General features: G+C 35.2%; 1 protein-coding gene across 5 annotated transcripts in view; it reads right to left on the bottom strand.

Moving 5' to 3' along the window:
- The window catches only part of LOC149419043 (uncharacterized), a 159676-nt gene that overhangs the window by 4238 nt on the left and 141824 nt on the right, over positions 1–13614 (bottom strand). Inside the window, exons 16-20 of one of the 5 annotated variants that reach the window (XM_089638075.1) lie at positions 9213–9275; positions 6505–6747; positions 5039–5059; positions 596–719; positions 51–155 (exon numbers count right to left, since the gene is read on the bottom strand). In XM_089638075.1, the coding sequence (XP_089494201.1) occupies positions 51–155; positions 596–719; positions 5039–5059; positions 6505–6747; positions 9213–9275 (556 nt within the window). The remainder of the gene's footprint in view (positions 1–50; positions 156–595; positions 720–5038; positions 5060–6504; positions 6748–9212; positions 9276–13614) is intronic. The other 4 variants (XM_089638076.1, XM_089638077.1, XM_089638080.1 and 1 more) reach the window with 4 other exon arrangements.

The raw sequence follows: 13614 nt of genomic DNA, 5'->3' as shown, positions 1-13614 counted from the left end.
TTTTTTTAAATATGACATTCTAAGGGAATATAATGAATAAGAAATAATACCCGAAGACGGCTGGTGCTGGTGCAGATCCCCGGGATGTGCATTGAGAAAGTTCTCAAAGTCCTCGGCCATGTACGAGCCATTACCACTTCCGAACGGATGCCAGTCTAAACAATCAAATGAAAAATAGTAAATGTTTTACTAATCATTACTTTGAGAAGGTCTTTTTGAGATTTATTGTGGAAAATATTTCTTTTACAAATTACGAGTATGTATATGACCATATTTAAAAAATTTTAATTTATAAATATTATGCAATAATTGACACACCTCGCCAGCCTCAGGGATACAAACAAAAAATAAAGAAAGGAATGGAAGTGCGGCTTCTGTCGCTGTGCTGCAACAAAGCGGCAGAGCCAGTGAAAGTTATGCGCTTGGTGTGCAGGTAAAAACAAAGTCAGGGCGCCGCAATGCGTAGATGCAATTTGTAGTAATATGAGTGAATGATGTAAGTGACTTACTAATAATGATTCAAAGCCCATCTCCCTTGTCCACGCCTATGGCGCAGTAAAAGTGAAAGAACTGAAGTAGTAATTGATCTATTTACCAGAATATGTGGAGTAATCGGGAAGGGTTTGCATGTCGTCATCATCGTGGGACAGTATTTCTCGTGGGTACTCATAGATGCACTGGTATTTCTGCTTTTTGAACATCACTCGTTTCCTGTTATCCTGGTAGATAAAAAAAATATATTTTTCAAATATTATACATATTTTGATTCATATTAGCTGGACGAGAGGAACGGCTGCGCAGCCTTTGAATACACAACCTACGCAATTATTTGTGAGATAAGGACATATAATTTATTTGATCCCTACCTTCTAGGTATATAAATATATATCGTCATTGCGCTTGCAAGACCCGGCTACGTGCGTTTTACCGAATTTTACACGGGAAACAATAAACTTCCCAGTTTTGTATTCCGAAGTGTCGACAAACAACGTTTGAATTTGTTCAGGCGATAATGGTTAACCCTAAGGCTGTGTCAAAGTGTGTGTGTGTCGACATTACCACACGGCACATTAAAAAATTTGATTGAGCCGAACAATATTACTTTTTAAAACTGTCATTAGACGTGTTTTAAATGATTGTTCATATATCGTGTAAATTTTTTAATATTTATTTATTTAACGCCCAGAGGGCTTTTACATGGTTGGTAGTATAATTTTAATTTGACAGATACTTTGAAAAATAAAAAGAATAAAATTACATTTGATAAAAGCTATGCAACAAGTCATACAAACACAAGAAACAAAAACAGAAAATTACAGCTATTTGTAGGTTTACATGATGTGTTTAGGAGTATTGTTGAAATAAATGTTTTAAATGATCCACAAACCCGATATAAACCCGAAGTGTTGTATTTCCATAAACGTGGCATTGGCGATATGGGTTTGCTCGTTTACTTGTAACGATAAAAGTTTTATTGAGATACACATGACTAAATCTTAAAAGAACTATGAAATATTTTTTAGCTCACAGCACTAACTAGTGCACTATAATATAAATGCGAAAACATAAAATGTGTATTTTTATTTTAACGAATGAAAAAAATCGAATCGATATAAAAAAATGCACAGAAAAAAAACAATCGGTGCACAGTTCCATCGACTAGCCTTTGTTTGTTCTACTGCGACTGCGAATGATTTTTAATGGTTTGTAACGATGCGCAAGATTCAAATTAACTGAAATACTGTCTCCTTAGCTTTTAATTCATGCTAAAGATAAACAAATAATATTTCAGGATAAATTTAGACAGATGTCGCTAGAGATATGATTGGAGAAAAATTTTACATGTCGAATTTGGCTCTGTAACTTACATGTACACAATACAGCAAGGACCTAAATCTAGAAATAACTAAAGTCGTCTCCCGCGTGAGAGGCAAGCGCGTTGAAATGACTTAAAATACTTCCCGCCACCTGGGCTTTAAACATATGCACGTACCCGTGATTGGGTCTGATTTTTGGTGTAGAAAAACGTTTTGCTGAAATCTAATACATAGCCATAGACATATGAATATTAGTAGACCTGCCCTAAGTGATTAAAAGCGTATTATCCCCACTCCCCATACCGGTTCCATTGAGCCGGCTGGGCTCGCGTATGGCCTCAAGTGAAATTTGAAAACGTGACGTCATCATTCTTGTGCGAACTATGGTCGAGGCATCATCGGTTCATTTTACGAAATAAAACGGCAAAATGTTGACTTGTGATATGAAAACTTGTAAAAATAGATGTGAAAAAGAGAATAAACCCAATTGTCGTATTACATTCCATAAGTAAGCATTATTTTACTTTATTTTAAGCTTATTCACACCGTATTATATGGATCAGTTTTAGAAACATATACTATCACATAACAATGTAGCGATTCTCAAGTGTGCTCATCGTTGTTTACTGGGGTAAGTAAATTATGAGACATTTGTAAAAGTGTCTTAACTAAATACTCTGAAACTAACTACGACTCTGAAAATAGAAGCTGCCTTACTTTGCCGAATTTGGACTTCGCAAATTAGTTCATAACGTGGCGAGTAATTTGCGCTCCCATGTAGAAATGTCTATTCATTCAAAAGCAGATTTTACTTTTAAGAACTAAATGGTGATATTATAATGCGAGATGCCTATTTACTGTCAGATTGATTTATTGACGAATCAGTCAGCCTTACTCCCTTCGTTCTTCAACAGTTGATTTTACCCCTCGCCATTAGCTTCTCGTCTATTAATTCCTATGTCTGTGTACATAGCCATTTTTGCAAGCGCAACGACAATACGATGAAATTAATATAAAAAATATATTAACTATTAGTTATAATTTCTACTAACTCACAAAAGATTGCCAAAGTTGCCTCTAAAATCATGAAAAATCGAATTCTTTAATGGCCTGCATTTTATAATTTAAATACAAATAAATAAAATAGATCACATCCAGTTGGTTGTGTATTTTGACCTCAAATCCAAAATGAAGATTTGTATGAAAAAGGCCAGCTGTTCCTCTTAACGTGTTTAAACTTCAATCAGCTGTTGTACAGTATTTCAAAACATGGTCTGAGTAATTATGAAAATAATAAGTAAAGATTTCTAGCGACAAACAGTTTAACCACTCGGAACATTAGAACGTCAAAAGACGTAAATATGATAATAGCGGTCAAGACATTAGTACGTCTTTTCACGTAAGCGCGCGAGATTTTACAAAAATCGATTTATTTCCATCACTAGTATACGGATTGCCATGATTTAAAAAACAGAGTATCGATAATGAATAACGCTACGCGTCTGCATTCAAAAATATCTATGGAATCTTGAGGTGCATTATCTGAGTCGATTGAATCTGTCAGCTTGTTCGTTCGTAATTTATTGCGTTTTTAAATAATTTATTAAAAATATTTTAGTTTGGACGGTTAATATTTTGAGGTGACCAATAGTTTTTAATTATATTTCTTCAATATATAAAGTGTTATTTCTTTATGATACTCAGAAAAAAGTACATTTTTCACAGCTTTGAAATAATGGTCAGCGATTTTTACATATTTTTGACGTTTTCAGAAAATGTATATTTAGAAACGCAAATATTTACGTATAACAAAACAATACGATAGTGAATTTCATAATCTTTCCAAAACATTTTTTAGAATGAGGCTACGTTTCCCAAGACGTGAGTTATGATGCTTTTAGCAAAAGTCGTGAATAACACAAAAATTTCCGCGTTTTGACAGTTCGCAAAGGAACACATAGCATACAAATGCCTTTGTCTGAGAGGTTAAGTACAAATATATTATTACAAAATTTGTAATGTTATTTATTCATTTTATTCTAGGGAAATCCACAATTTACAATGTGCTTGGTTCATTTTTCATTTCATATCTACCACAATAAGGGGGCATTTCACTATCTCTGATTATGTTCTGACTAAGCACTAATCCGCGGATTAGTTATTTTTTCGTTTTCACAATATCTGAATAACGCTAACGCTCGGGTTAAAGTTCGATTTGACTAATCAGTGCTCGAACCTCACGTTAGGCGCTATTCCTCGAATCAAAGATGGCGTCAAAACATTCCGAGTTTGACAGCGGAGAAGTGAGTCGAATTTTGTTGCGAATTATTATGGATACCGAGGTTTTTGATTTACAGAAGCAGGGGAAAGGGCGGCGATGCGAAGGCCGCGAGTTTTAAGAGCTCGAATGAATTTGAATGCTTGTATGATCCATCCTGAATTATTTGATTATTTATTATTTGTTCAAAATAAGAAACAATGTATTAATTCGACACGAATCTATCTAAAATGACCTGATAATCAACATAACATAACCAAAAAAATGCACACTTTGCAGTGTGTGGACTATGGCGGGAAACTGGATGACGGCGTTGACCACGGTCGCCGTTGAATAACGAAGTTATTCTGATCTTTAAAGCCAGCCAACGGCTAGCTAGTCAGATATTTAGCCCGACATAGTGAAATACCCCCTTACTCAGATAGGTTACATCTTGCTTTACATTTAATACGTAGGGGCCAACAAGAAACTACACAAAATAAAAAGAGTTTTTGTTAAAGTCAACACGTAGATAATACCATACTTGAGAAAGTGACATTTTTATATTTGTCTTAAACTAACCCAGTGGTAATATCCGAAGGCAAAATAAATGTATAAAGAAGACACTGCAATTGCAGTGCTCCGTACCGTACATGGGCACGATTTTTCAACACTGCAAATGCAGGGCTCCAGCCGCTAGGGGTAATGTAAGCAAGTAACTTTTTTATTTGTAAAGCTATTTCAAATTCTACAAATATTCTGGACATCATCAAATTATTATAAACAGTATGAAGAACTAAAAAGCACAAAAATAATAAATAGAAAGAACTAAGCAAAAAGACAGCAGGAAATTTTCAATGGTCAAATTCTATTACCATTGAAAATTACCAGCTGCCTTTTTGCTAATGACAGCAGTTTAGACATTCATTAAAGCACCGATTTAATAGGAGAGTTTAAAACTCACTGAATTGACAGGCTCCTCTTCCTGTGTATGATGGCAAATGGAAATAACACAGACTTATTATTAATCTGATAATAATTACATTTCAGTTACCAAATTTAAACATGATCTCCTTTAACCCATCGGCATACCAGCCGCCAAGATTGGGCGATTTTTATGAAATCACAATTTTTATGAAATCTATATAAAAGTACGAAAAGTGTTTCGTTTGAGGTGCAATAAGAATCAGTAATCAATACACAGTAAGAATCCGTCTGAAGTATGCACAGATGTAACAAATAAAAATTAGTATGCCGATGGGTTATTGAAAGTAATCTTCCCAACAGACTTTCCATTGATATGCTTCCCTCTGCAAATCGCAACTGCACCACACCATTGAATATGTCAGCCACCTCTAGTCTGGAGCTTGAAAATACTTGAAAGACCCTCGACTCTGTACAGAAACAGGCAGTACGTTTGATAGATTCCCGTTTTGATTTTCTGGATTGCTATCTTTAAAGCACAACCGTCTGTCAGATGGGGATGCTATCCCTGTTCTGCCGATATTTCAAAGGAAGATGCTCCGAGGAACTAGCGTCATCGATCCCTTCGGTACCGGTGCATAGTCGGAAAACAAGCCAAACGCTTTGCCATGCAAACGCCAATGGCTTTAACCATGTTTAGTAACCCTATCTGAATCCAACCTTTGTCTTTCCCTTTTTCTTTCCTTCCTCTTCCCCACCCTTCAATCTTAAACATTCCTCAATTGAGCCCTTATGCGGAAAAACAGGGTTATCAAAATAACGCTTTTTTTTGTGCAGAACCTTTCAAAATACGCACTATTTAACCAACCACGTTCACAGCAAAATTCGTTTTAAAATCTCAACCACAGATGACAGTACAAGGTGACGATTACTTAACTGAAACTGAAAGTGCAATCGGCGCTCTGCATATTTATCATTATTATGGTGATAAAGTTTTATTTTGGCATTGTGTCATTTGGTAATATCTGTACCCGAGAAGCATAATGGATGAGAGCTCAAAACTCTCTCCTTATTTACTTTCAATTAGCAGAAAATTACTCTTCTGAACATTTTGTGATTTGGAGTTACATCCATATGCTTCTTGGGTACAAATATGTTGTAACATATTTACAACTTTAAATTTTATAATTTTATGTAAATTTTTGTGTATAAAATGAAAAATTAAATTTTATCAAAAAATGGAAATATTTTTTTTTCTTTTACGTGTATTGTACTCAAAACTTTAAGTGAATTGATTAAAATACATAAAACGTGCTGTCTGATTGAAATACCTTATTACTCATACAATAAATTTATTTGACCCTCCATGTGTATACTACAGTCTAATGAAATGAAGCAGCCAATATTTCAGAGATCACATTTTCACATTATGAAAACAAACACTTTTTTTGAGGAAGACGTATTCTCACGGGTTATAGCATAACAATTGATTAGTTGGATACTGACCATCTGGCTAGTTTCAGGGCTCTTGAGTGCGCTCTTGGTGGGGGTGGCGCGGCAGTCCCAGCTGGATGGCACAAACTCCACCTCCTCGTCTTCATCATCCTCACCTTCACCTTCCCCTTCCCCCTCATCAGCCCCACCGCCACCCCCCGCATCCCCCGTCGCCGTCTCCTCCTCGGGAATGTCGGTAAAGCTCTGCGACACTCCGCGCAACCCGGAACCAGGACCAAGACCTTGTTTCTTCTGCTGTGGAAACCATACAATATTGACATATTAATTAAATTTAAAACCTGTATTTACATTATTAACTAAACGTAACGCCTTACTGGGGTAAAGGCTCAGATAATTCAATATGGGAGGCGGGTTTGGGTATCACCGTCCCGGAGAATCATTTATTGGATAACCAACACCTCTGCAATAGGTCACCCCAAGTAGTTCGCTACATTTGGTGACTTAGCAGGGGCGCCATGACGACAGATGCGCCTGCCCACCAACTGCGTGGCAAGCAGGATCAGGAGAGACTAGCTGAGGAGACCCTTTGATCTCTCCATCAGGACTCTCTCAGAACATTGCCTTGCACCGCAGTGGTAGAGATAGATTCATATGTTCGTCACTTCTGGACATACTGATCCCTAGATTCCTACCGACCCCTCATACCTTTTTCCTTCCCACAACTTCCTCCTCTTCCTTTCCTAAAAAAAACCCTCAACACAGAATCCCCAAAGATGATGTAATGTGGTTATTCCCAACCTGGGAATGTTTGTCATTCTTTTTACAAAAATTAATTAAAAATACTAATAATAAATTACACGGAAAAACTGTAAATGTCCAACAGTCTTATTTCGGGAGTAGAACAAAACCTTGATTTTGAATATATGTACTAAAATTAGTTCCACAATCAGTGTTGCCAAAGTAATGAAGATTTTTAGGTCCATTTTACCATCGACATTCAAATTGATAGACTTGCCCTAACATAAAATCCGGATATCATTTAGACGAGCTGGAGGCAAACTACGTGACCATATTTTTGGCATCAGGAGGGGTTTGAGTTTGAATAAACTATGACATCAGTCGTAAGTTGACCGCCAAAGAGCGCAAATTGAAATAACCAGACCCTGCGCAGAAAAGTGATGTTCGCTAATGTAAGGTAATGGTTTGTAGTGCAGTCCGTTGTGGGACCTTTCTGTGCAGAATCCGAATGTTCATTATAAACCAACCACTTGGCTTAGCGAAGCTAAAAATAAGTGAGGTGGGTAAATTATAACACATTTGTAAAAGTGTACAACTTAAATAGTATAACAAAATATCCAATTTTTTAAACAAGCCCAAATTTTTGTTAACCAGATAGTTTTTGCCACAGCCAGCAATTTGCACACCATTGTAAAAAGGACTGGTAATTCGTAATCAATTTTATTTTTGGGGACTAAATAGCGATATTAAGATGCGAGCCTATATACCGTCAGATTCATTTATTAGTCACGGAAAGGGAGACGGTCACACCACAACCCCGCTCCGCGCACTTGGTTTGTTCCCCTTGATTGGCTGGTCTATTAATTTGAATGTCTATGCATTTTAATTACTAGAATTTTACCTACGATAAAGCATGGGAGATAGCACCATGAGCCTATGGCTATAAGCTATAAGTAAGTACTACACTATGCTAGCTTTGCACACCAACTCCTTATCAATAAATATAATAAATGTACATGATAAAGTTTTTATAGATAATGTCGGTAACTTGTCATCTTTTTCGAGCATGACTGCAGATCGCCTACGAACAAATAACCATTCACATCGTTGAAATATGCTTAATTTAATTGTAGGCAACTGTTTCTGTTTACTGACAAGTTAACGACATTATCAATGAATAAAACCTTCATATAGGGAGGTGAAAACATAAACCCAAAATAGACACTTTTGTAAAAAATAATGCAATTTTTTTTCTTTTTACTTTTATATCTTACTAATAAACGTGTTTTAAATTTTTCACATCCGACAAGCAACCATTAATGTTTGATAAATGGTTGTGTAAAATGTTAATTAGTAAGGAGGAATATATTTATCTACATACATTAACATTATGGAAAGTCAATCTACAAATTAAATCAAGGGATCGTTACTGATATAATTTATAAATAAAAATACATATCAGAAACGAAGACGGTAAACAATTTAAACAGGGCTAAAAATTGGGACACGGGATAATTCCTATATGTAAATATTAAATCTGGATATTAACCCGAACACCGCTACACAAATCAGGTCAGAAATCCACACGGCCATGTTTGGACGAAGAATTATCAACCCATTACATCAATGAAAAAAGAATTATCAACCCATTACATCAATGAAAAAAGAATTATCAACCCATTACATCAATGAAAAAAGAATTATCAACCCATTACATCAATGAAAAAAGAATTATCAACCCATTACATCAATGAAAAAAGAATTATCAACCCATTACATCAATGAAAAAAGAATTGTGCTGGTCGATCACACATGTATGGGACAGCCACACAAGTCTTGACTTTTCAAATCACATATGTGTGCGTCAGTAAAGATTAAATCTCAGACTTAGGACGCGTTGTTTTACAGAATTTGAACAATTCATAAAAATTTGTTTGATAGCACAATGGTGGACACCAGCAGGGAGGGGATGGAGGGCATAAGACGGGAATGAACAAAAGAATTAATCGCCTACAACTCACCGTGAAGCCGGGAGAGGAATACGGGAGAGCGGACACGCTCAACAATTGCTCCTTGCCTCCTTCCTGAAAGGAGTTATCGCCAACCCACAACCAAACAAAGCAAATATTAACAACGTTACAACAATGACGACAATGCGACAAGCCATACATGCAATAATAAATAATACACGACTAAAAGCAGAGATTATGAATACAATATTAATATTTCATTTAAAAAGGAATTCAGCCCGACTCACTTAACTTTACAGTTGATTTCGTTTCTATAGTTCGACCAAAAATAAAAGACCGTTCCCTAGCGTCGTCCGGAAGAAGTGTCTAATAAATCACGCCCTTTCTGCAGATGGCAAGATTTGTATGTTTGCGCACCTTCTTTTGCTAGCTAGTTACGTTTGATAGTTCCTCTATCAGCCGCCAGCCGTCTATACAGCTTATCATTCTTATGAACTGAACTTCTCGACAGAATTGAAGATGCAATATTTTTTGTTATTCTGCTGTTAAAATATTTTCATTTGGGTTTCTTCAAATGTAATTTTGGATATGATTTGAGATTTTCACGGCCTAAAGAATTAAAGTGATTTATTTTTGGGGTATTATGCCATGTTGGGCTGCTACCTCCTACTGTAGCCAAAGTTTTGGACAGCATTACAGTGTCCATCATCAGATGTGTAAATAATGATGATGGATAGTGAAAGTTGGCTAAAGAAGGAGGTAACACAACACGGCATAATGCCTCAAAAATAAATCACTCTAATTTATTTACGTTTATTTATGATATGAAGCGATACAAATGGGAAAAAATCTATTAAAAAAATGGACGCACGAAGCAATTTTTTTAAGCATATCGGCATTCGTGGATATTGAAAAACTATAAATATCCTCGATAAACCCTGTATTACGAAACGTTGTGGCTAGTTTGTGTTTATTACTATTAAAATCAATTAATAATAATATTTTTTAAAACTCTGATAATTATCCGGACTAAGTAAAGACTAATCCAGGGTTTTATCATGCCCTGGTATCCCAAATATCAACAGTGGCGACACCAAGAACAACTACAGAGTTAAGAGTGTCGGTCTGTATTTCAAGTTCCAGTCTTATTCAAATAAAATTAGGCCAATAAATTGGTGTATATTATATCCACTGGGATTTAAAAAAAAATGTTCACTTAAGTTAAATTATCTGGAAAAAAAAACATGTACATAATAAGGTGTATGTACTGCCTTTAAATTTAAAATGGTGTTTTCAATCATTGTGAAAATATTAGGTATAGTGAAATTGAATTGAATTTATTTGGAAAGTATAAAATATGCGCAAGAAAAATAAGAATTTTTAAATGAAAACAATAAGCGGAAATTAATTATTGATACATTCAGTTTTAACAAATAACAAATAGTTTAGTTAAAAAATACATAGAAGTGATAAATGTGAAATTTTATTAACATGAAAATAAATTATTCTACTTCAGCCAATATTGTAGGTAGCTAAGAAAACTAAATGTATTTTTAAAAAACTTATTTAGCAACCATAATATAAAAAAGAATTAACATATAGGCATAACTCAGTCCATGGCTATTCTATGAGAAGCTGCAAAGATTTTAGGCTTCCTAAGACAATTTTTATCAGCAACACAAAACAGTATTTATTATGAAGCTTCTAAAATTTTCAATGAACTCCCTTTAAATGTTAAGGCGATGCACTACGTCGTATATTTTAAATTGAGCCGCTATCAATAACAACCCTTACGTAGATGGCGATAAGGTTTAAATTCCCGCTTAACACCATCCGCCTGTTTTGATTTATGCAAGGAAAAAACATGGCCAAAAAGTGCGTTTTATTTTATTTTGTGGATGTTCAGGCATAATATTTTTTTTTTTTTCGATCATTTTATAAATAACTTAATTTAATACATTATACAATAAAATCATAACCAAAAATGGGTTCGTAAGTAGGAGATTTTGAACTTTAAAGCAGTTTTCATTATTTTTTTCTGGGCTTATAAAAAGACTTATCTGAAAAATACTCGATTATTTCAAAGGCCAAGATGTATTCTACTCGCAGTATTTAATTAAAGCATCTGAAACATTTCTAGGCGACCAAATTTTCAAACCAAAAACACATGATTTTGCATTACTACGTATGGCATCGCCTTAAGGAAGCCAAAAGTCTTTCGTAGCAGTTTTTCGTGGGATATGTCTCAATGTTGTGAAGTCTAAATACTAGTACGTAGGTAATAGAATATTTTTATGGTAGTTTTAGAATAGATGTACACTAGATATAAAATGTTAAATTTTATAACAAAATAAATTATACTTAAAAAAAAATAGGCAATACAAAATATGAACAAGAATGAATAAAAGATTAAGTATTATCGGAGAGAAAATCCTCACAAAGTGTTAAATGCAACACAAATAATCCATCACAGCAAAGGTATTCTTTTGCGCCTTTTAATATAATGGAAATAATTAGAATTTTAATAGACATTTTTTCAAACTACAAAGCAGATAATCTGTGTTCTGCGCAATGGAGCTTCGAAACATTTATTATAGTGTAAAAAAAAAACTGTCAGAACGCCATAATCTTTATTCCATATTGACTCAGTCTGTCTGTGCAGATAGAGAAACAATAGCGTGTGTTGCTTTTACGTCCTACAGATGGCGCTGTTTAAAAAAAAAAAGTTTTACCTGTCACAGGTGACATCTATATAATATAGATATATATATAAACACATACGTATTCTAATGCTTCACGTTGTGTCAAAATTTCAAAATTTTCAGAACATTCGAAGATGCAAGATTTTTAACAAAAGAACATTTTTGTTTATATAGATTGTTCTAATACTTATCTTTGATTCAATTATTATTTCAAAATAAAATTAATAAACATGAAAAGCAAGGATTCCAAATGAAATGATAAAATGAGTAATTCAATTGTTTGGTGCTTGGTATTACAGGCTTGGTGCTTTTTCATACAAGGCGGTCGACGTGAGCTTTCACACGTCGGCGGCTACAGCGCACTGTCCAGATTTATTTAAAAATATAAGTATGTAATATTCGGGAACCACGTGGCAATTGAATACTCTCATAGCTATTCATATACCTGGAATCGCGCTGCAACCGCCCGAACCAAGATTCTCTGCAGTTGCTTGGGGCCAGCTGTTCAGTTTCTGAACCACGCTGTTTTTTTTTTTTTTTTTATATTTACTCCACACAGGAGGCCCTGAAGAAAATAATTTCCCTCAGGGCCTATGTCATCTTTAGGGATGCTGTGTGGAGGGTCTTTTTGTGGAGAGGACGGAGTGAACATGGGTCTTGAAGAGTCCCATGTTGTAGGAGGGAGGAAACACAGAGGCCGGCAGTTCGTTCCACAGCCGAGCTGTTGAACTTAAGAACGAATCGTAGAAGCGACCCGTTCTCATGTGACAAATGTCAACTGTGTACAAATGTTGGGCGCGCGTTTGGCGTGTATCCCGACTACGCACCGGTGCCGAAGGGATCAATGACGCTAGTTCCTCAGAGCATCTTCCATTGTAATACCGATAGAACAAGGACAGCATACCTACCTGACGCCTGTGCTCTAAAGATTGCAGTCCGTTTGTTAAGATTGGGGAATCTATCAAACGGACCGCCCGTTTCTGCACAGAGTCAAGGGTTTCCCGTTAATACCAGTATGAATCTCCACACACTCCGACAACTGAGAGTTTTTAACCTAATTCATTCGCCCTGTCTGAAATAGCACTTAACCGGTGGGTTTCTAAGCTCCCGCCAAATACCGACCCTCCTAGCGTGTCAGACGTAAAATGGCATTTCGCACCGTGTGCTAGCTGACAGTAATTTCTCAATTATTACTCACTACTGTTCGGCAAAATGATGTTTTGAAAACTGTACAGTCTCACCAGAAAATATGTTTACATATTTATAAAAAATGATGTTTATTGAATAAATAGTTTCCCTAGAATAGCTACTTAAGGCGATGCACTACGTCGTGTAATATTTTAAATTGAGCCACTATCAATAACAACCCTTACGTAGATGGCGATAAGGTTTAAATTCCCGCTTAACACCATCCGCCTGTTTTGATTTATGCAAGAAAAAAACATGGTCAAAAAGTGCCTTTTATTTTATTTTGTGGATGTTCAGGCATAAATACTTATTTTTTTTCCGTTCATTTTATAATTAACTTAATTTGCCACATTATACAATAAAATTATAACCGAAAATGGGTTCGTAAGTAGGAGATTTTGAACTTTAAAGCAGTTTTCATAGGCCTTTACATTATTTTTTTCTGGGCTTATAAAAAGACTTATCTAAAAAAATAATCGATTATTTCAAAGGTCAAGATGTGTTCTACTTGCAGTATTTAATTAAAGCATCTGAAACATTTCTAGGCGACCAAATTTTGAAAC

This window comes from Hesperophylax consimilis, chromosome 12 (genome assembly GCF_061612785.1).
Source record: "Hesperophylax consimilis isolate HC1 chromosome 12, BYU_Hcon_1.0, whole genome shotgun sequence".
NCBI lineage: Eukaryota > Metazoa > Arthropoda > Insecta > Trichoptera > Limnephilidae > Hesperophylax > Hesperophylax consimilis.
This window is presented reverse-complemented; position numbering and strand designations above follow the sequence as displayed.